We start from the raw sequence: 22,732 nt of genomic DNA, 5'->3' as shown, positions 1-22,732 counted from the left end.
TTAAATCAGTAATCAGTTAGTTAGAAGCCAGAGAGAGAAAAAAAACTTGCTTGCAGTGTCACTTAAAGAAACTTGAGCTGGGAGGCAATAACAATGGCAAGACTCCACCCTACTGTAGCAAGTGAATTAGATGCAGTAGTTTCTAGAATTTTCTTTGGCCTTGACAAAAATTGAAGAGGTTCAACACATTAATTTTTGTGATTTTAAATAATGGAAACAATATGTCTACTGTCCTGGTTCAACAAATGATACTCCATCACTTTACTCAATTGCTTGTGCGTTTGTGGTAAATTTCCGATTGAGGTAAATTTCCAGAAAGGAGGGCCTGATGTCACTATGTAGTATTAGCACATAGTTAAACAGTGTGTAACAGAAGTAAATTATTTGTTTATTATGCATTAATGATTCATTGGCCTGAAGTTAAATGCTGTGTTCCTGAAGTTCTGGTTAGAACTAGTACAGTGACCTGTTTGAATATTGGATTCCAAAACTAATTTACTATTGGAGGATCAAAACTTGAAATGAGCCTCCAGCAGAAGAATTCATGCTGAGGGACTAGGTATGAGAAACTGAAGTAATCATCTGCTAGTGGCATAGAATTCATTAAATATTATGGAGCAGAATATGAATGAGAAAGAAATGTGGGTTGTTCCAGCAAATGTTTTTAAATATTATGGTAAAACTTGCCTTTTATTGTTACTTTTGGTGTCTATTTTTGGTTTGTGAAACTTAGAATTTTTGCATCCTGTCAGTGGCGGGCTTGGTGGCCAGGAGGGAGTGGAGATTCTAACCGCAGCAAGAAAGTTGGAACCCTCCTGGTGGAAAATCAGGGTGCAATTCTCTTACTGACTGCTGGTGGTGTGAACACTTTTTGCGTTCAATTGCATCTCATGAATGCTCATTAAAACAGCTGCCTGTCAGGCCTCCCAATCGTTCACACCAGTGTGAAATTGCATTGGCTTGAAACCCAGTTGCTAAAGTGTGGCATGCACAAGGCAATCCTCTGATCACTGGAGACTTTAGAATGAGTGCAACAGAAGACTTCTGCCGCGGTGCTGTGCTGCTCCTGATGCGCTGTACACCACCCTGCTGGAGCAGAACAATTCCTGCCCTTCATCTCCATGCTGAACGGTTTTTATGGACAACGCTGTGCTGCTGGACCCATGGACTCTCTCTTGTGTCACCATCTCTGATCAGTACTGGGATTGGGAGTACAGGAGGTCTCCATACTCTTGGTGTCACACACCAGTGTCTACCTGGACGGCACTGCTGTGGGACTTGTGCAGCCACCACAGCAAGGTTCAGTTCGCTGGGGTTGGGCTGACAGACGAGGGGAGACACTGAAAGGGGGGGGGGGGGGGGAGAACTAGGATGTGAATGAAGAGGATAAATGATGGAAACCAGAAGGGAGTGAGGATGAACCCCCAACAAGGCTGCATGAAACAGACAAACTAGGGAATGTAAGGGAGATTATGGAGTGGGAGCCTGTTATTGTGACACATTAGGGATGGTTCACATAGACACCAAACAGGCCGGTCTGCAGTGCTTTGTGAAGGTTACTGTTGTCCATAGTCTTCTTTGGAAACCGGAATTGTCTGTAGGCTCTAAGTTCAGGGGCTGGCTAAATGACGATTTTCCACCTGCAAAATGGTATGGGCCAGGTGACTTGGTCTGAAATCTGAAAGGAGACTGTGCAGAAGAGCAGCAGACATGCAGCAGGAGCAATCATTTGACAGCATGGAGTACCCCAGCTGCTGGCAGGGGCAAGGGCTGTGTGCTCCAAAGGAAAAAATGCACAGCTTGGTGTGCAGGGCTGTCTTACAGCCCCATATCCTTCGGCACAGGCACATCTCTAGGGAGACGGGGGGGACAGAAATGGGGACAGAATGTGTCAGTGCCCATCAGCACAATGACTGGATCTAGTACAATGGGAAGAGGTTGGAGAATAACAGGTGGTTCTCTCCATGCCCATTGTGAGGTTCCAGGTAAATTGAAGGCATGTGGACAGTTGAGGGAGGAAGGGTTGAAATCCATCCTGCGATACAAGTGTAGCACCAACATCTCAACATTGGTAAAATGGTGTCTTCCAAAATCATGGAGGGGTGTGAGGAGACAGCTAAGCTGGGCTCTGGAGCTCCTTGGAACACGTAATACCTGCTTGTTGGTGCCACTACAGGTGAATGGGGTCCAGGTCAATTACACAGGACTCTTGAGGCCATTGTCTGGGAAGCAAGAGAGGCAGGGCAAGGCTGTGATTGTGCAGAGACCTAGTCTGCCACATATACACATCTCAGAGAAGACCTGATACCACATGGGTTTGGAGATTCCCCCTGCCAGTGGCCCTGAAGGTCATGGCAATGTTCAATTTATTTTCCTCTGGATCTTTCCAGGGTGCAGCAGGGGACCTGTGCAGTATTTTGGTCAGCAACACATCGGTTCATTCAGAACGTGACCGATATCCTTTACGCGGGGGGGGTGGCGGGGGGCATCATTATGTAAACTGGATGAGGATAGCCAGGGTTGGGGATTCACAGGCTTCACCACGATCTCCTGGATTTCCAAGAGTTCAGGGAGCAGTAGACTGCACCCATGTGGCTACACATGCTCCCCGGCAGCAGCCCCTGATCATCAACTGCAAGGGCTTCTATTCTGTGAATGCGCAGTGTGTGTGTGACACCACTGAAGGCAAATCAAGATAAATAAATCCCCGGGACCTGATGAAATATATCCCAGGACATTGTGGGAGGCTAGGGAGGAAATTGTTGGCCCCCGAACTGACCTATTTGAAGTATCGACAGCCACAGGTGCCTGAAGATTGGAGGGTAGCAAATGTTATGCCCTTGTTTAAGAAGGGCTGTAGTGATAAGCCTACAGCTTATCTGTAGTGGGTAAATTGTTGGGTGTTCTAGACCGAATCTACAGACATTTAAACAGGCAAGGGCTAACTAGGAAAAGTCAGCATGTTGTTGTAAGGGGAAAGTCATGTCTCATGAATTTGATTGAGTTTTTTGAAGGGCAGGTAGATGAGGGCAGTGCAGTCAGCGGTGTCTAATTGACTTTGCAAGGCCTTTGACAAGATACCGCCTGGTAAGTTGTTGCAAGAAGTTAAATCTCACAGAATCATGGGCAGCGCAATGGTTAGCATTGCTGCCTCACGACGCTGAGATCCCAGGTTCGATCCTGGCTCTGGGTCACTGTCCGTGCGGAGTTTGCACATTCTCCCCGTGTTTGCAGGGGTTTTACCTCCACAACCCAAAGATGTGCAGGCTAGGTGGATTGGCCACGCTAAATTGCCCCTTATTTGGAAAAAAAATTTGGGTACTCTAAATTTATATTTTTAAAAAATCTATCGGAATCCAGAGTGAGGTAGCTAATTGGATACAAAATTGGCTTGGCGACCAAAGCCAAAGGGTGGTTGTGGAGGGTTGTTTTTCAAACTGGAGGCCTGTGACCAGTGGTGTGCCTCAGGAGATGGATGCTGGGTCCACTGTTATTTGTTATTTATATTAATGATTTGGATGAGAATGTAGGAGGCATGGTTAGTACGTTTGCAGATGACACCAAGATGGATGGCATAGTGGATAGTGAAGAAGGTTATGTAAGATTGCAACAGTATCTTGACCAATTGGCCAAGAGGTGAGGGGAGAATGACTGCCCTTGACATCAAGGCAACATTTAATAGAGTATGGCATCAAGGAGCCTTTGCAAAACCTGAGTCCATGGGAATCTGGAGAAAACGTTCCACTGGTTGGAGTCATAGCTAGCACAAAGGAAGGTGGTTGTGATGGTTGGAGGTCAGTCATTTCAGTCCTGGGAAATCACATGTTCCTCGGGTAGTGTCCTAGGCCGAGCCATTTTCAGCTGCTTCATCAATGACCTTCCTTCCAACATAAGGTCAGATGTGGGGATCTTCGCTTAAGAATGTTTTATTTATTAAAAAAATTTTATTCTCCTTTTTCACATTTTCTCCCACATTTGCACCCATCAACAATAAACAATAATCGGCAAGATATGTCAATCCCCATAATAACAATGATCCCATCCGCCCACCAACCCCAAAACCTCAACCCGCATGTTTACATAAAATGACAAAAAGGAATCCGTGATTACCCGTATTCACCCTTGATCTACACAGCTCCCCACCCCCCCCACCCACCCACCCCAACCAACGCCGTCCAGCCTCCGAGAGTACCGTACATGATACCCCAGAGTTGTTCTCTTCCCCCCCCCCCCCCCCCACCAAGTCTCCAGCTCCTCCCGTCCACTACCTCTTGTAAAACTCCTCCTCGCGACCTTGGTTCCTTCCCCCGCCCCAACTTTCCACCCCGGCTAGACCACTCTGACCCTGTTCTGCCAGGCTCTGATGGCCGCAGCCCCTACCCCCACCTCACTCCCGTTCACTGGCCGGCTTAAACCGGCCAGCGTGGAGGCCCCCACCTGGGTCCCTGACCCTCTTTTAGCACACACACCCCGCATATCCACCTACACCCCAGAGAGCCCTCATTTCGAGTGAAAGTCCCGTCCCCTCCCTTGTCCAAATATATACAACATTGGCTCCTTTAGCCTCTACACCCGCGCGCAGTGACACAGAAAAGAAGAAAATACAGTCATGAGGTTACATCGGCACATGGCCATTCCTCCATTTGTCTGTTCTGCCACAGTCCTTCTGCCTTCGCAAACTCCTCCGCTGCTTCCGCCGTTCCAAAATTTAAGTCCCTGAGCTTATACATCACCCTCCGCTTCGCTGGATATACAATGCTGCACCGCACCTTGCTAATGTACAGTGCCCTCTTCACCCGGTTGAAGGCAGCCCGCCTCCTCGCCAGCTCCACCGTAAAGTCCTGGTATACACATATACCAGCTCCAGCCCACTGCACCACCCGCTTCTGCTTGGTCCAGCTCAGGACCTTCTCCTTCACACTGTACCTACGGAAGCACAGAGTCACTGCCCATGGCGGCTCACTCGCCTTTGGTACAGGCCTCTACGACCGATGAGCCTGATCCAGTTCATATCGGGAGGGATCCTCCCCTTCCCCCAATAGTTTTGCCAGCATCGTGGCAAAATACTCAGTCGGTCCTTCAACTCCTTCGGGCAGCACCACAATCCTCATTCTGTCGCCTGGATCTGTTTTCCAGGTCTTCCATTTTTCCTCGCAGATCCTTGTTCGTATCCATCACCTTCCGCATCTCCTTCCCCATCGAGGCAAGTTGATCACCGTGCTGCAATAACGTCTCCTCCACTTCCTTCAGCGCCTCCCCTTGCTCTCGCACCTCCGCCACTGCGCTCGCCACTGCCGTTATCACCGGGGAAACCGCCTCCTCCACCAGCGCACTCAAAACCTCCCTCATCTCCTTCCTCACCGTCTCCATGCATTTCGCAATCTGCGCCAACTGCTTTTCAAGTTCCGCAGCCATCACCTTAGTTATTTCTTCAGCCGTAAGCAGTGCGGCCTTCCCTGGTGCTCCAGCCTCCATTTTTCTGGTTTGACTGTTTGACTGTTATGGGCCAGGGTTTAGAGAACACCAAAGTATATCATGGAGTTCACCTGACCTACAACTTTAAATAAAATTAAAAATTTGAATGCCCAATTCATTTTTTCCAATTAAGGGGCAATCTAGCATGGCCAATCCACCTAGCCTGCACATCTTTGGGTTGTGGGGGCGAAACACACGCAAACACGGGGAGAATGTGCAAACTCCACACACTGACCCCGAGCTGGGATCGAACCTGGGACCTTGGTGCCATGAGGCAACAGGGCTAACCCACTGCACCACCGTGCTGCCCAGACCTACAACTTTTAATAGATTGAGGAGCACAAGGGCCCACTTTCCAGGTGTTATGCAACGGAGATCTTCAAGTATTTTTAAACAAAACAATGTTTATTCTGTGAATCTAGTTAACGTTTTATAAACCCACAGTAAACATCTTATCAACTACCAACACAAATACCACCCCCCCCCCCCCCAAAAGATACAGTACTCTATGGGTAACCCGTAGTAACTTTCCTAACAACATCCATAAGCCAAACACCCTTTCCTCCTGCAAAAACAGTAGGTTTGCATTCCTTACAGAAACAGGTATTACTTTGAAATTATCAAGTGATCTGGAAGCATTCTTTAGCATGCAAAGAGACCGACCAAAATACACCACCTTGGTTTGAATGCAGCTCCCCAACTGAAAACCAAAAGTAAAACTCGGCCACAAAACAGCTTCGAGCTCAAACGAAAGTGAAGAGCAGAGCCAGAGCCCAGCCCCACCCACACAATGACATCACTGCAGCCACTTGAGAAGATGAACATTTCTTAAAGTGACATTCCCATGACACTATTCTTGTGACCTTGTGGAATCTTGCCATGAAATGATTGTCTTGTAAAGGAAAAACACATTTTAAAACAAATATTCTCAAACCAAATTAAGATTTACTAATACTGCATTTGCTAACTAAAAAAGTAAGAATGAAACTTTAGGGAAATAGAAAGTGGGAAATGGCATAATGAAGGCTCTATTCCTGTGACAAAAGTGGGCAAAAGTTTTAGAACGAAGGTTATGGCAGAATTTGTGTAATTAAGGCTGGAAAGAGTAACTTTGAGTACCTTCTCTGTAACTTTATACTCTATTCCTATGAAATTCCTATTCCTATGAAATTCCTCTATTCCTATAAAATTATCCATTAACATGAGAATACACTGCCCTGGAACCCCACCAGGAAAAAAACTCTTTATTTTCACCTAATGCTGACTGCTGAGAAAGTGTTCCCAGGTAAGGGGTCTGAATGTAGAAGGTACTCATTGGGGGGGGGGGGGGGGGGGAAAGGAGATAATTAGGGGTAATCCTGCAGTTGTATCGAAGAATGATGGTTGCAGTGAATGTGTCAGAATTGGAATTCCTGACATTCTGCATCTCATCTTGGCTCCCTGTGACTACAGGTCCTGAGGATTACAAAATTTGCTCACCAGTGACCACTGGAAATTTCAAATGTAAAACAGCGCTCTAAAAGCAATATACTGCGGATGCTGGAAATCTGAAATAAAAACTTGAAAATGCTGGAAAACCTCCACCGGACTGGCAGCATCTGTGGAGAGAAACTGCGTTAAATGTTTTGAGTCTGTCATACAGACTCTACTTTAACTGTTTCACTCTCCCTACAGATGCTGCATTCTGTTTTTTTTTTTTTTTTTTTTTGTTGCACTCAAAAGATGCTGTACAAATGATTATTGGAATGTCTTAAATCTAGCTTGAAATAATTTAACGTTGGACAGAATCTTGCAATGAACTTTCATCTAGAATGGTTTGACCCCTTTTTGCAAAAATCACAATAAAATGTTCCTATGGCTTTTTGGTTACAGAGTTGTAACTTGTAGTAACTGATGGGGGAGAATGACTGGTGTGTGAAACCACACTAGTTGGGGTTATGGTGCAGTTTTTCCATTATCTCATAACCATTGTTTAAATTCTATATCCGGGTGGTTTTAAACTATAAGTTTACCTGAATTTTGTTTTTAGGCAGGACTGGAACAATGGTCTGTACCTGGTTGATTGACAGCGATCAATTTGAGAATGCAAAGGTAAACTAAACTTGTGGGAGAACTTTAGCAACATTTTCTGTGAACTTTAATTGAGACCTTTTTTGCACACTAATCATCGTAATTTAATTGATTTAAGACTTTGAGGATGATGTCTGCATCCTCGAGTGCATTAAATAACTATAATCTTGTAATATTTTTGTCCTCTTTCTAATAGGAAAGTTTAGATTATTTTGGAGAAAGAAGAACTGATACAAGTGTCAGTTCAAAATTTCAAGGGGTGGAAACTCCCTCCCAGGTAATATTCAAAACTAGATTGTTTTATTATTGCGCCTCCTTTTTTTTGTTTTGGAGGGACTAGATGTTGCTCCATTGCTGATGTATTAGAATGTCTGGAAATCTACATTTTGTTCAACTTTTCCTATGCTACCCGTTGCAAAATTCCTTCATACCAGAGCTTTATTTGACTGCATATTCCCAAATATTATCACTATTGACAAATGTAACATACCAAGTTTGGATCCACCAATATTCAGGTCGGGATTTTCCATTCCCATTAGCTCCTGCCAAAGGTCAGTGGACATTTTGCTGGTCCGCCAAATTTTTTGCATCTCTGTGGCAGGTCCCGCCAATGTGGAATTGCAAAATCCCAGCCTAAATTCCTGAATCCCTGACTAGAGGAACAGATTATTACTATACTGCCCAAACCTAAGATCATGCCACACTTTGATCACTTGCATCTTGTTACAGAAATAGTGCAACTGTGCTCTGAAAGTTATTTTACAAATTGGGGGGGGGAAATTGTACAGTAAAAGTTGCTGAAGGACTTGTCATGAAGCACGGAACTTGAAACTTCTCTTGCCTTACAGAGTAGATATGTTGGCTATTATGAAGTAATGAAAAATGAGTACAAACGGCAAACCCCACCACAGAAGAAGCTAAAAATGAAAAGCATTAGGATTTATTCAATTCACGGTGAGCTACTTTCCATACTGCTAATGGACATCTGCTTGACTTTGATAATAGCATCCTTGCCTCAAACAGAAGATATTCCGGTTTATACTGTCGGCACTTTGCTATTCAACATTAGATGGTTGAGTTGAGGCACAATTATCAGGTGTTCCATATCTATTGTATGTCACTAAAATTCTATTCTGTATGAGCTTAAGAAACTAATGCTTTATTTTTAGGCAGATCTGGGGCAATAACCTTTCCTTGTGCACGGTGATTGATTTGAGAGCTCAAAAGTGAATTTCCCTGTTGAGTTGGGAATTCTAGTTCATACATGTCAATTCTCCAGTGTTTATATAATGCCTTTTCGTGATCTCTGGCCATCCACCAATGTTTTGAAGTGGAAAAAGTACTTCTGAAAGTGTAGTCAATGCTGATTTATTTTATATTGTCCCTCCGTGTTCTTCCTACCAAAATGAATTTGTAGTTTGCTGCATTTAATTTAATCTGTTGCATGTCTTCCCATTCCACCAATATTTCTATGTGGAAGAGTGAGGGTCCTAACACCCGAGCCCCTGGGGACCTCCACTGCAAACCTTCCTCTAGCCCATTAATCACCACTTCCTGTCACTCAGCCAATTTTGTATTCATGTAGCTGCTGTTCAGCCCAAATGCCTGTTAATTTTGTCCCTAATTATTATTGTTTGAAAAGTTTCCCCGTCGCTGAGGTTAAACTAACTGGCCTATATTTGGCTGCAGTAGTTGCCTATGTAACAATAACTAAATGTCGAAGAAGAATCCATTAATTACTGCTTTTAAGCATTCGGGCAGAGGGACTGGTATTATCGAAGTGTTTTCTTTATTTGCTGTGGTTTGGTTCTGTGATATTGGGTAAAAGGCAACAGATCTGTAATTGTGTAGATTATCTACCTGCCTTGCAGGCATTTTTCTTTTTTGAAACATCTTGAATCCAAGTTCTTGAAATTCAAAATTTTAATAAAATACTTACATTTATGTAGTGCTATTTACTACCTCTGAACTCCCCAAAGCGCTTTACAGTCAATTGAATCTATTTTTGAAGTGTAGTTACTGGTTTAATGTGAGAAACATCGAGAAGGTGATGTACACAGAGTAAATTCCCCTAAGCAGCATTGCAATGATGAATAGTTATTGAATGATGGTGAAGGAACACCCAAAGTGATCACCACTTCTGTTCTTCAGATTAGTGGCACGAGATCTTTACGTCCATCGGGCCTCGTTGTCAATTTAACGTCTCCTCTGAAGCCTGGTACATTCTTTCAGGAATATTTAGTCAAAGGTTGGAATGCAGTAAGTGGTCGGACTTCCTCGCACAGCGAGAATCATGGTGGATGGGGGTCGGAAATGGGAAAAAGAAATCCGCTTCCAAAAGGCGGGAAGTTGGTTTGAAATTTTTATTCTCCCAATTTTCGAGGCAAGCCGTGTTGCGTGCTGTGCGTAGTGTTGGAATTCGTTCGCATTCATTAGCATGCCATGAATGCTCATTAATAAGCCAGTATCATGTTCCCCCTCCAAATATATAATCCCCACCAGCGGACAATTCGAACATTCGGTTTCATGGCAGTAAATAGGTGGCACGTACCTGGCGAGTTTCACTCCTTCATCACAACTTGAGGTCAGCAGCTGCTGCTACTGTCATCTTCCTTTTTTTTTTTTTTGCAGTCTTTATTGTCACAAGTAGGCTTACATTAACACCGCAATTAAGTTATTGTAAAAAGGCCCCTCGTCTCCACATTCCGATGTCTGTTCAGGTACACCGAGGGAGAATTCAGAATATCCAAAATACCTAATAGCACGTTTTTCGGGACTTGTGGGAGGAAACCGGAGCACCCGGAGGAAACCCATGCAGACACTGGGAGAATGTGCAGACTCCGCACAGACAGTGACCAAGCCGGGAATCGTACCTGGGACCCTGGCGCTGTGAAGCCACAGTGATAACCACTATGCTATCATGCTGCACACCATTACTGATGTATAATGGGTACCTGTAGTACAAACTATGCTGAGGCTGGGCACTGGAGGCATGGAAGAAACTAAACTATGCTTTCCAGGGGCCTATGCATGTCGTGCGAGTCCCGTTCTAGGGCAGTGACAATCATGCGTAGAATTGTCCATATAGGGCATGGCCAGTCAACTAGGGCATTCAGTCATGTTAGTTCAGGGCTTGGTACTGGCATGCAGAGGGCACATTCAGAAGAGGCATTTGGATCTGGAAAGTTGGCAATTTTAAAGCCATGGTTGGGTATTGGATGGTTTCAATGAGTGGGTGGGGGCTGGTCTCTGCAGATGGCCTTGAAGGGGAGGGATCAGGTTAACAAAGGGCATGGGGGCATCAAAGATTGAAGAGAACATGGGAGGGAAAAAACAGGAATATCCATATGAGATGTGATGGAGTCAAGGGTAATGGGGGCAAGCTAGATGGTTACAGCAGGGAGTGGATTTAGGAGGCAGTAACTGGAAAAGGGTGGGAAGAACCTAGTGGGTGACCGGAAAGTTGGAAGGTATTGGCCATCTTTGTCTATACTGAGTAATGATGGGGTTATAAAACCTAAGTATTGAAAAACACCAATATGGGGTTTCAAAGTGTGGGGGAAAAGGGCACCCTATTACTCGTTGAACAAGCCATGGAAAACAAGGCTCAGCTGATTACTGATTTTGAGGGTCAAATTCCCTCTGAAGGAGCATGACTAGTGGTACGTATTCATGTGGGAATTCTTTGGCTGTGCTTTTTGTATTCATTCATGGGATATGGGGATTGCGGACTAAATTGGTGTTTATTGCCAACCCCTAATCCCTTGAAGGTGTTGGTGAGCTGCTGCTTTGAACTGCTGCAGTAGGTACCCAGTGCAGTTAGGGAGAGTGTTCCAGAATTTTAACCCAGTGAAAGAATGACTATATATTTCCAAGTCCGGTATAGTGAGTGCTTGGAGGGGAATGTGCAGATGGTGGTCCTATGTACCTGCTGCCCCATGCGTCTGCTTTCTTTGTCCTATCGGATGGTGGAAGGCATTTTGTTTGGAAGATGCTGCCGAAAAAGCCTTGGTGATTTCCTGCTGTGCATCTTGTAGACCATACACTGCTGCGACTGTACATTAGTGGGAGTGAGTGTTTGTGGATAGGGTGCCAAACAAGTGGGCCGCATTTGACTGGGATAGTGTCTAGCTGCTTGTGGTGTTGGAACTGCATTCATCCAAGCCTGGGGAGAGTATTCCATCACACTCCTGACTTGTGCCTTGTAGATTATGGACAGGCTTTGGGGAGACGAGAAGAGCATTACTCATCGCAGGATTCCTAGCCTCTGACCTGCTCTTGTAGCCACAGTATTTATATGGCAGGTCCAGTTTAGTTTCTGATCAATGGATATTGATCATGGGTGATTTGGTAATAATACCATTAAACATCAACGGCCAATGGTTAGATTCTCTCCTTGGAGATTGTTAAATATTACTTGCCACTTATCTGGCCAAGCTTGGATAATGTCCAGGTCTTGCTGCATTTGGAAATGGACTGCTTCAGCATCTGAGGAGTCATGAATGGTGCTGAAATTTGTATAATAGTCAGTGAACATCCCCACTTCTGACCTTCTAATGGAAGGAAGATCATTGAAGCAGCTTGAGATGTTTGGGCCTCGGACACATGGTGTGATTGGCTATCTGTTCCTGACAAAGGCATGAAAAAAGGGATGGAGGTTAAATAATTCAAGGCCCACAGATGCTGGACACGATCTACCTGCAACCTCCATACTCCCAGTCCAATGGTCATGGCTTACAAGATACAAATTATTGCTAGGCTCTCCAAACAGATTGTCTAGGCTCATGGAGGCTAATTGACAATTGCCTGCCAGAGGGTTCTCCCATGGTTGTGTTCACCCTGGCCAAGACTCTTAGAATGTGCAACCATGTTTCATAGATTATCATAGAATTTACAGTGCAGGCCATTCGGCCCATCGAATCTGCACCGGCTCTTGGAAAGAGCACCCTACCCAAGGTCAACACCTCCACCCTATCCCCATAACCCAGAAACCATCCAACACTAAGGGCAATTTTGGACACACAGGGCAATTTATCATGGCCAATCCACCTAACCTGCACATCTTTGGACTGTGGGAGGAAACCGGAGCACCCGGAGGAAACCAACGCACTCACGGGGAGGATGTGCAGACTCCGCACAGACAGTGACCCAAGCCGGAATCGAACCTGGGACCCTGGAGCTGTGAAGCAATTGTGCTATCCACAATGTGGACCTACAAGGGTAGCCTGGGGATGCAGGTCTAGACAGGCCAAGCACTGGCAACCTGGCTTGGAGAGGTGGGGAAAGTTATAATTAATTCTCAAATGGTTTTCATTGACGGATGCATATTTAATGAGCAGACGATTGCATGTGTTCAGCCACCCCACTGCCCAATGAGAAACACGTGATCACCCTCTACCAGACATGGTCTCCAGAATGGAAGATTCTACCCAATACAGCAAGATATCCAGAAACTCGTTTAGAATAGAATAATACCAAGTTCATTTCCCTCATATGTATTCTACAGCATGTGCTGGGTGGTCGAATGGCTGATTTCCATTCCTTTTATCTACAAATTCATACAGTTGCTTAATTATCTTTTTTTTTAAGGTAGTTGTAGCCTTGAGCCGGAAGAGCACAATTGCTTCACAGCAATTGTGGATAGCACAATTGCTTCACAGCTCCAGGGTCCCAGGTTCGATTCCGGCTTGGGTCACAGCTGTTACATTTCAAATGTTCTTAATTATTAAATGTGTGCGGATTGAAGAAATCTGAATGTTCTATCTGGATGTTGAAGCAATAGTCAATGGTGATAGTTTGCCCCCCTGGCCTTAATTTTATTCAACCTGGCAAACGGCTATTAGTTTTTGTAAATGGGTAACGCACACAATCTCAAATGTAATATAATTATACATGGCTCTTTGTCAAACAGAGGGGGGGGTAAAGGCCATTTGTTCTTACAAACTAAAGACCCGTCCACTTTGTTCCATACAGGAGTTGGGAGGAACAATGGCAGTGACCTGAAAGTTGAAATCATTGTCAAGAAGGTGCTCGTATTTCAGTGCATTTGTGCAACACAAGAAAACTGCAAGGTAAAATCTATAATAATAACTAGATCAGGAAAGCTTGTTGATGGTGGTAGTTTCTGTTCAAATAGCAGTTTGCTTTTTTCCAGAGGAGTTTGTCAAGTTGAATTAAAGTATCCATTCCTAAATATCTGCCTTGCATTTTTACTCATAGTGATCGAATATAATGAAACAACCTGTGTAACTTGAGATCTTTATTTAAATACTTTCACGGGGTGTGGGTAGCTTTTCTTGCCCTTGAGGTCTTGAGCTGCTGCAGTCCACGTGGTGTAGGTACACCCACCGTGCTGTTCCTTTGCAGACTCATGTCCTCGTCACAAGTTGCTGACCTATCTTTGTGTCACCTGCAAATTTGGCAACCATTCGTTAGATGTCTTCATCCAAGCCATTGATAAAATTGTAAATTAGTTGAGGCCCCAGGACTGATCCCTGTAGCACCGTTACAACTTGCCAACACAAAAATCAAATTTATTCCTACTTTTCTTGTTGTTGCTACTTTCTGTTAACTTTCTCCATGATCGTATGTTACTCCCTACAGTATGAGTTCTAATTTTTGTAGTAACCCTGTCGAATTGTATGAAATGTCATGGAGCTGGAAAGTGCCATTGACATTATCTGCGACGGACTGGCAGGAAGAGACCAGTTGGGCTATAAAGCATCTCCACACCACGATAGCCTGACCATTATGATTGAACACTTTCCTCATACTTTCCCTGGAGCTGTGTGGTCATTTGCAGAGGCAAAAAAGGAAATCTGGGCCAATAAATTGAAAAAGAAAAACCAGGTCAGAGGGGAATTTTAAATGTCATGTGGGCCACCTCTCTGATCAACTGGGTTATTTGCTCGACGGGAATGCTATCTAGTCCTTTTTAAGACAATGTAGACTAAATAGACCAAGGTCCTTGAGCTGATCTTTGCAGCTGAGGTTCTCCAAACATTCCTGTAGCTCTCTGGACCTATTCCAAAACCTAACACAATGTGGGGGCTAAAACTGGCCATGATATTCTAGATTATAAACATGCAGTAAATTACCAAAATCTACTTCACCCATGGTGTTGAACCCAGTGACAAAGTTCTGATCAAGCAAACTGCTCTATTCTGGATTGTGCTATGAATATTTCTCCAGCGATACCAATCTAGGTTATTAGGCACTATTAAGTCATGCTCCTGACTTGAACCTTGTAGATGCCAGAGGTGTTGAATAATCAGGGTGAACCGCTCATCCCTCACTATGCAGACTCAATTTGGTATTTTGTGGTTAGTCCAATTAAGCTTCTGGTTTTTAAAATGAATTATTGGAGTTGCAAATAATTAAACATTGTACAATATTAAGTGAATATCTTGTGATGGAGGAACAGTCATTGAAACAAGCTGAAGTTGTTTGGGCTGAAAATATCCCACTGAAGAATTCCTGCAGTGCTGTCCTGGGGCAGTGATCATTTGGTTTCAGATCACTGCGTTTCAGACGTAAATCCATGCACCAAGGATTTTTGGTTGGCTTGAGCCCCCATTATCCAAGCTGTATTAGGGATTTTGATGTACAGGCTATCTAACTCGCTTCTGCTCTGGATTTCATTTCTTTGTGTTCAAGGATGGATCAAGGTGTGAAGAAACCATTCAGCTAAGTTATTAGTGAATAGGCCTCTTGATTGCATTGCTGATGATCGCTCCAATTAATTGAGACTATTAGGGTGGCAATTTTTTTGACCCTGTCTTGCTTTTTGTGGTGACATTTTGGCCTGCGGCAGTCAATGTGCTGTAGCTGCACTCTTGTGGGATCAGTGAGGGAGTTTCAGGATTTTGACCTAGTGACTAAAGGCATGGTGATCTAGTTCCCAGTAAGGATGGTGTTTTGGCTTGGAGGGAAACTTTCAAGTAGCTGTGTTTCCATGTGCCTGCTACTCTTGTTCTTTTGGGTAACCAAAGTCATGGTTTGGAAGGTGTTGTCAAATGAATTTTGGCAAGTTGTTGCAATGCATCTTGGTACACATGGCAGTGATGGTATGCATCTGGAGGGGAGATACTCCAATACGGAATTTGCAGGCTCTGATCTCTTGTAATCCTAGTATTTCTATGGCACGTCCAGTTTTTCTGGTCAAACTGTGTTTCATGAGTGTTTCAATAGTAATGAGGAGATGGGCATTGTGTGGTGTGAATGTTGCTTGCCACTTGCAGCCCAACACTTTTACGGTATCCAGGTCTTGGGACGCAGACTGCTTCAGTATCCAAATTGTGATTAGAACCAAACACCGTAAACATCCGTACTCCTTTATGGAGTGAAAATGAGGTGGTTGGTCCTATGAAACTATTCTGAGAATCTTGCAATGATGCCTTGGGACTGAGATGGTTGATTTCTAATATCCTTGTGTTAGGAATGATTCTAACCAGTGGAGTTTCCCCCCTGAATAATGTAGCCTGGGAATTGTGGTCCTGACAGAATCCATCTGAACAAGTACCACTTGATAACATTGTTGATGACATCGTCCCATCACTTTATTAATGATTGACAATAGATGAATGGGGAGGTCATTGGATTTGGCCTGCTTTTTGTGGATTGGGCATATCTGGGAACCTTCCCACATTGTTTGGCAGGCACTAGTGTTGAGCTGTACTGGAACCACTTAGAGGGGTGGCTAGTTCTGGATCACCATGTTGTTGGGGCTCACACCCTTTGCTGTAACATGTTCTCATACATTTCTTCATATCATGAGAAGTGAATTGAACTGGCTAAATACCTATGCTTTTGGGGAACATTGGGCACTTCTGGTTGAAGATAATTTGCTTCTGCCTTTCTTTCGCATTGATATGGCAGATGGTGTCTCTCATCCTGTGTTGTGGAACTGGCTCCTCCCAATTGTTGATTTAATTGTTCATCATTCATGACTGGATGAGGTGGAGCTTTGATCTGATCTGTTGGCGGATTGCTTAGTTATGTCTCTAACATGCTGCTTGTGGTTTAGCATGTATTCTTGTGATGTAGCACCTCATTTTTGTTGTGTTTAATTCTGCTCCTGACTTGCTTCCCTAAATTCATTTTAAACCCTGAGCTTGATGGAGTGAGGGACATGCCACTCTATTAGGTTGCAAGTCATGGTGTGGGTACAATTACCCACAGTTCCTCATAGATGGCCAGTTTTGAGCTGCTAGATCTTGTCTTTTATATTCGTTCATGGGATGTCGGCATTGCTGGCTGGATCAGCATTTATTGCCGATCCCTGGGTGCACTTAAGTCATTGCTGTGGAACTGGAATCGCATGTAGACAAAACCGGGTAAGGACAGATTTCCTTCCCTAAAGGACATTAATGAATCAGATGGGTTTTAACAACAATTGACAATGGTTTCATGGTCATCATTAGACTTTTAATTCCAGGTTTTATTTTCTATTGAATTCAAATTTCACCATCTGCCATGGTGGGATTTGAACCCGGGTCCCCAGAGCATTACCCTGGATCTCTGGATTACTAGTTCAGTGACCGCACCACTGCCTCCAAGTTTCTGTTCCAAGTCTAACCCATTCAGCATGGTGGTGGTGCCACAGTTGGTGGAAGGGTTGAAGACTGGAGTTTTCCAAAATGAGTGGAACAGCAAAATAAGATACTGAACAACATGCTTTTATCTCCATAACCCACCATAAGGGAAAATAAAATATCCTTTGAATTACTTCTGCAGTGGAAAAAAGGACATATTTTAGTCAACCTGAACCTGGTCAAAGATGACTATTTGGATTAAGATTCTAGGCATGCCTGAATTCCTTCAGTGTATTTACTAGGCTGGCACACTGCCACATTGTCAGCACTGCTGCCGCATAGCACCAGGAGCCCAGGCTCAATTCTGACCTTGTATGTCCGTATGGAGTTTGCATGTTCAGTGCATGTGTGGGATTCCTCCCACAGTCCAAAGATGTGCAGGTTAGGTGGGTTGGCCATGATCAATGCACAAGGATGGGAGGGGAGTAGGCATAGGAAGAGTGCTCTTTTAGATGCTTAGTGCAGACCTCTGCACTGTTCTTAAATTTGGCATGAAGTTGTGTCATGCATGCATGTGCCTTTTGTCTGCTTGACTAAGGGACTAGTGAAAATCATGATACTCATGACTTCTAGCTTGGATATTCCAATGCCTCGCCTGCTTTACAAATTCGCTGGAAAATAGAACCTCAATTTGATTCTTTGTTTCACTTGAGAAAAGGGAGGGGAAAAGGAAGTGTTTGGTTTCTCAGTGACGATTTTAACATGCCAATTGGAAATCTGTCTGTGTGCTGTACAACTGTTGCAAGCGATGGAAAAAGCTGGGAGTGCAGATAAATAGGGGAAGAGAGCATTTCGAACCAAAATGTACAGCAGCGGGAAGGTCAATTGTAACAAAGCAGCAGCACATTTATTACAGTAGCACGGTCACCCAGGAAATGGGGATGAGGATGAGAGTGGCAGAAATATAATTGCAAGAGGCACTTCCTTGAAGGGAGACACTGAGGAAAAGAGAAAAAAAGGTCACGAGCTCACTCTGAAGGGAGTGGAAGAAGGTGATTCCATTTGTACATACAGGGTGTATGGTGGTCTGACTTGACCCTTGTATTAAACATGACATAGTGGGATTAAGTTTCTGTAGGGGTTTTCCGGAATGGCAGTTGTAACTTTGGAAGATGCATCAAAGCCACAGAGAAATGGGGTTAACCTTTTACCGTAACAAAATTATCTCGTTCATTATCTGATGTCACTTCTTCTTCTCTACCTGGTGTGGGTGTGATGCTTACTAACACAAGTGCACACCATACATTGAGGCATTATTGAACTACTTCTGTCGGTTTAACATGAGAAAAGCCAACTATCCTAAGTGTTTAGTATTATTTGTATATCACATCTAAGACAATGAACTGATATCAGTGCCTACATTTTCCAAATACATTTAACATCTTTTTCATACAGCTGTTCTTTGATGCTGGGAGTAACTCTGCTATAATTAGCTTGGAGAATGGTCCTGAAGTGAGCGGTGATGTTAAAGTCCGATTTGAGTCTAGCGGGGTAAGCTGGTTTACTCTTTCTACATGGTTTTAAAAGAAAAAGTAAATCCTTCGAAAAGGCTTATAAAACCTTTTTCTTCTTCAATCCAGGGCCTTCCTAAAGGTTATGACGACTGCCCATTCTACTTCTGGTTCAACACATCCTTCATTGTAAATAATAGGTACAGTTGAATTGTAGTTAATCAAATTAAAAATAGTTTGGAGGATGTTAGAGGGAGGAAAGGTTGAAAATATCCCACTCTAATGTCTAGTGACTGTCTTCATAATTAATCTACCCTATCTCACACCAGAGATATCTGAAATCCAGTTTAAGGCCACTTAATATTCTAACCCAAATCGGGGGCCTTTCGCTACAATAGCAGGTACAATTTATGGTGATACAGGTGTTCAATATTCTGTTGTTTGGGTTCGAGTGAATTTGAGATTGCTATATAACTAAAATAAGTACAGCAACTGGTTTTCTCCAGGTAGGAGAGACTATTTGCAAGTGAGGAAGCATTGTTAAACTTATCCTTTGCTAACGTAACTTGTCCAATGCTACAGGAATATGATTAGCAATTCGCGTTTCTCTCACACACACAGTGCAAGATCAAGCAAGAGAATTTTTAGTTGACCTGTATTAGACTTACTCTGAAGTCAGTACCTGACGTGTCTTTTTCTGCACACATTTTAAGTCATTCAGATAGTTTTAACTGCTGTAGTAGTTTTTTTTTCTATAACTGTTTCTATTTAATGTTTCTTTTTAAATTTGTCCAGGCTCTACTTGTCTAGAGATGAACTTGACAACCCACACAAGCCAAAAACCTGGAAGATCTACAGTGAAAAATTTGCAGTGGAGGTGAATTTTGATGATCCTGATTCCAGTTAAGCTAGTATCACCTCAGGAACAGAATGGGTATTGAATGATTCCAGGCAGTTTGTAATGTAAATAATGTATTGGGAGTCTGGTACTGCCTTCACTTGTGAGGGAGGGAAGGGGGGGGCGGGAGAGAAGAAATATTATGGGAACTTCTACTTGCTGCAAGATATTCATGTTTAACAACTTCCAGACTTTTGCGATTAAAGGAAAAACTGTTGGAAAATGGTGAAAGTCATCGCTCTGGTGCTGCAGGCCACTCCATCACCACCCAATTTTTCCTTCGAGTTGCCAGTGTTGCATTTACCTCATCAGAAAGAGGGTGTGATTATCAGTTATCCCAGGACTGGATTAGTCATAGATATTTTTTACTTCATAAAAAAACAACTGATTTTTACCTGTCCGTAGCATTTTTCCTCCGAAGGAACATGAGCTATCAGTGATGTTACGACCGGGTTAATAAAAGCCCTGATGTTTGAAATTCTTTGATTTGTTGAAATGATTTGTCCTTGTGATATTTCAGTAGCCTGATGATGTATTTAGCCATAGTTGTACAGTATTGAATTGTGCCACCGAAACAACATTCTAGATAAATTGTGTTCTTCAGGTGAAGACTCCAACCACAAATAGCACTGCACTTGCGGGAGGGAAGGCAGCAAAAAGAGACTTGTACAGCACAGGCATTAATGTAATTATCCTATTAATACTCGTGATCCATTCATATCTGCTTAAAATTAAATGGCTTTTTCTGTATGTTACAAAACCTTAAGCCTAGATCACTTCCAATGGAATTTGTGCACACTTCATGTTTTGATATGAAATTTAAATACTACCACCCATATTTGAACTACATGTTTAGTAATGTTTGTTCAACTATTAAAATGTCAGTAGTTATCAAATGCATCTGTCGTTGAATTCATTTATATGTAGAGTTCTTGAAATTTTCTTCAATAAATAGTAAAATACTGATTTCCTATTTTGGGATTCCTCCTAGCCACTTACCAGTAGCAAATGTTTGACATGTTTTCCTGTTAACAGAATTGACTTGTGATACTGTAACTTGGTAATGTTTACAGAAGGTTAAAAGGATCCAGTTCCTGCTCTTTTCCTACATATAAGTAGATGCAACATATGGGAAGTAGGACAAGTACGATAGGTATGTGCACATTTTTTTGAAATGAAGTGACGTAGTTGTGCTTTTCAATACTGAACTGTACCGGACATCCTGCTTGCCATAACTACACAAAGCGCTTTACAGTGGAAACACCAATTTGCATCTGGTATCTTCTCTAATGTTGCCAAATATGCTAATATCATTGGAATCCCACTCTTGATATGATGGCTTTATCACTTGCATCACGTTTAAGGTATGCGGTGTTCTAAATTAATATAAATAAGACCCAGAAAGATGTATTCTCCTGCTTTAGTGGAAGGCACTTAGTGGAAAATGGAGGCAATGAGACGAGGCAGCTTCCAACAACCAGCCAGCCACGTGTACTGAAATAGGAGCAATATTACTTTGCCTAATAAGTCTCTTTTATTTAAAAAAAAAAAGTGCATTTTTTTCCTTTCCAGCTTGTGATGTGCAACAGTGAATGTCAAATGCTTGATTATTTTTTAAGCTGCCATCCTCACTCTGATACGTGTGAAGTTTGAGTCACAGTTCACAAGCAAAAGAGCTTTTGTTTCTCTTGGAAATGAAGAACACCACTTTAATTTTTTACAAAACATTACAATCTTGATCAATTAATCTTGGTTGATAGTTAAATTATGCAGTTCAGGTGCTTTTGAAAGACCCACTCACTGCAAAGAATTCATTCTGCACCTACTTTATGCACTCTTCTGTACAGTACCAAGTATCCAGTACCAGATATCCAGTTTTGCACTCCAGCTTTTGCAGCTCAAACTCGGGATTAAAGCTCTCTCAGAATACCCATCAGTCACTCATGCGATCCATCATCGCTTTTCTACTCAGTTCATAGGCCAAAAATAATGCACCATTGGCAGGAAATGCACGTATCATTGTTGGTGTTAATCCAGAATATATTGCTTTAACACCTGTGGGTAAAAGGAGAAATTTATGGGACCATTTTAATGCTGAAGCATATAATTAGGGGGTGATATCCTTCATTGGTGGTGCAAATTGTTGCCCCATACAGTGTTTAACTTTTGAAATAATAATTTTCCAAATTCCCCTTTATTATTTACTTGTAAGCCACACATTGAATAGTTTATCCACAATGAATATCTGTGCTCAGTTTATGTACCTAAGCAACAATGTGTTTAATGCTTATGTGGGGTAACTGGAATAAATCTTAAAACAGACAAACTAATGCCTTTCAAAGTGTTTGGCCCCTGCATTGTAACAGAATATGTAACACAATTCCACACTGCAATCAAAACATGACCAGATCGGGTGTTGACCCAGCAAATGCTACTTGTTCTGAGATGCATGCTTCAAGAATTTTAGATTTTAATTCCGTATTTTCTGAAGCATAGTTCTTGCTCTTAACTTTGATCTATTTCAACATGAAACTTATCCCAGCAACTGAAGTATTCTACCACATGCTCGAGCATTTCTTTGATATGAATAGGGTAGACGGCATGTATGCAGGTGTCTGAAGCATTATCTTGATCTCAACGATATAGCCCAAAGAGACACTGGAATGTTTTGACAGTAGTCCTAATTTGCACATCTGCATCGAGAATATGCTAATCAACCCTCATAATTTCTCTGCTAATCTGGGTCAATGGAGACCATGAATTGGATTCAATTTGAATTTTTTTTTGGAGCAAGCAATGTGAAGGATTGCCCTGGCCATTCCAGGCATTGACTTTCTAACATTAAGAATGGGATAATTAAAAATTAATTGGGCCTAGTGCCACTTAGTGGTTATAGATTTAACAATAAAATTAGCATTATGCCACTGTAGTAAATTGTCAATCTAGGGTTGTAGAATGAGGTCTTTCTCATGGCTGTGCTGGTTCCACATCGAAATGATCTGATCTGCTTGCCTAATTCTTCCCTGCTTGTTTTTTGACCTTGCCCCTCTTCAAAGGTTTGCTTCAGCAGCCACTCGTATTCTAATCACTTGGTGAAAATTCTCCACCTGCCCATTTGCTTCTTGACCTATATACTTCTCTCTGAATTTTTTTTACATTTTATACATTCTTCCATGTCTCTGCTCCATAATTTTTATAGTGAATCTGCTTTTTTTAATACCTTCTGCTTGTAAATGGTAGTGTCC

General features: G+C 42.8%; 2 protein-coding genes across 6 annotated transcripts in view; one reads left to right on the top strand and one right to left on the bottom strand.

Annotated features, from left to right (window-relative positions):
* Positions 1-20,383, top strand: part of tpte (transmembrane phosphatase with tensin homology) — a 119,047-nt gene extending 98,664 nt beyond the window's left edge. For all 4 annotated transcript variants that reach the window (XM_072477073.1, XM_072477074.1, XM_072477075.1 and 1 more), the window contains 8 exons: positions 7,505-7,566; positions 7,742-7,822; positions 8,394-8,499; positions 13,519-13,616; positions 18,534-18,629; positions 18,719-18,789; positions 19,385-19,466; positions 20,092-20,383. In XM_072477073.1, coding sequence (XP_072333174.1) covers positions 7,505-7,566; positions 7,742-7,822; positions 8,394-8,499; positions 13,519-13,616; positions 18,534-18,629; positions 18,719-18,789; positions 19,385-19,466; positions 20,092-20,253 — 758 coding nt within the window. In that variant the 3' untranslated portion in view covers positions 20,254-20,383. The remainder of the gene's footprint in view (positions 1-7,504; positions 7,567-7,741; positions 7,823-8,393; positions 8,500-13,518; positions 13,617-18,533; positions 18,630-18,718; positions 18,790-19,384; positions 19,467-20,091) is intronic.
* Positions 20,384-21,164: 781 nt separating this feature from the next.
* Positions 21,165-22,732, bottom strand: part of LOC140391973 (mitochondrial ornithine transporter 1-like) — a 106,269-nt gene continuing 104,701 nt past the window's right edge. For both annotated transcript variants that reach the window (XM_072477079.1, XM_072477078.1), the window contains exon 7: positions 21,165-21,542. In XM_072477079.1, coding sequence (XP_072333180.1) covers positions 21,421-21,542 — 122 coding nt within the window. In that variant the 3' untranslated portion in view covers positions 21,165-21,420. The remainder of the gene's footprint in view (positions 21,543-22,732) is intronic.

The sequence above is a fragment of the Scyliorhinus torazame genome, chromosome 15 (assembly GCF_047496885.1).
Source record: "Scyliorhinus torazame isolate Kashiwa2021f chromosome 15, sScyTor2.1, whole genome shotgun sequence".
Taxonomy (NCBI): Eukaryota; Metazoa; Chordata; class Chondrichthyes; order Carcharhiniformes; family Scyliorhinidae; genus Scyliorhinus; species Scyliorhinus torazame.
The sequence above is the reverse complement of the archived record's forward strand: the minus strand, read 5'-3'. Positions and strand labels throughout refer to the sequence as shown.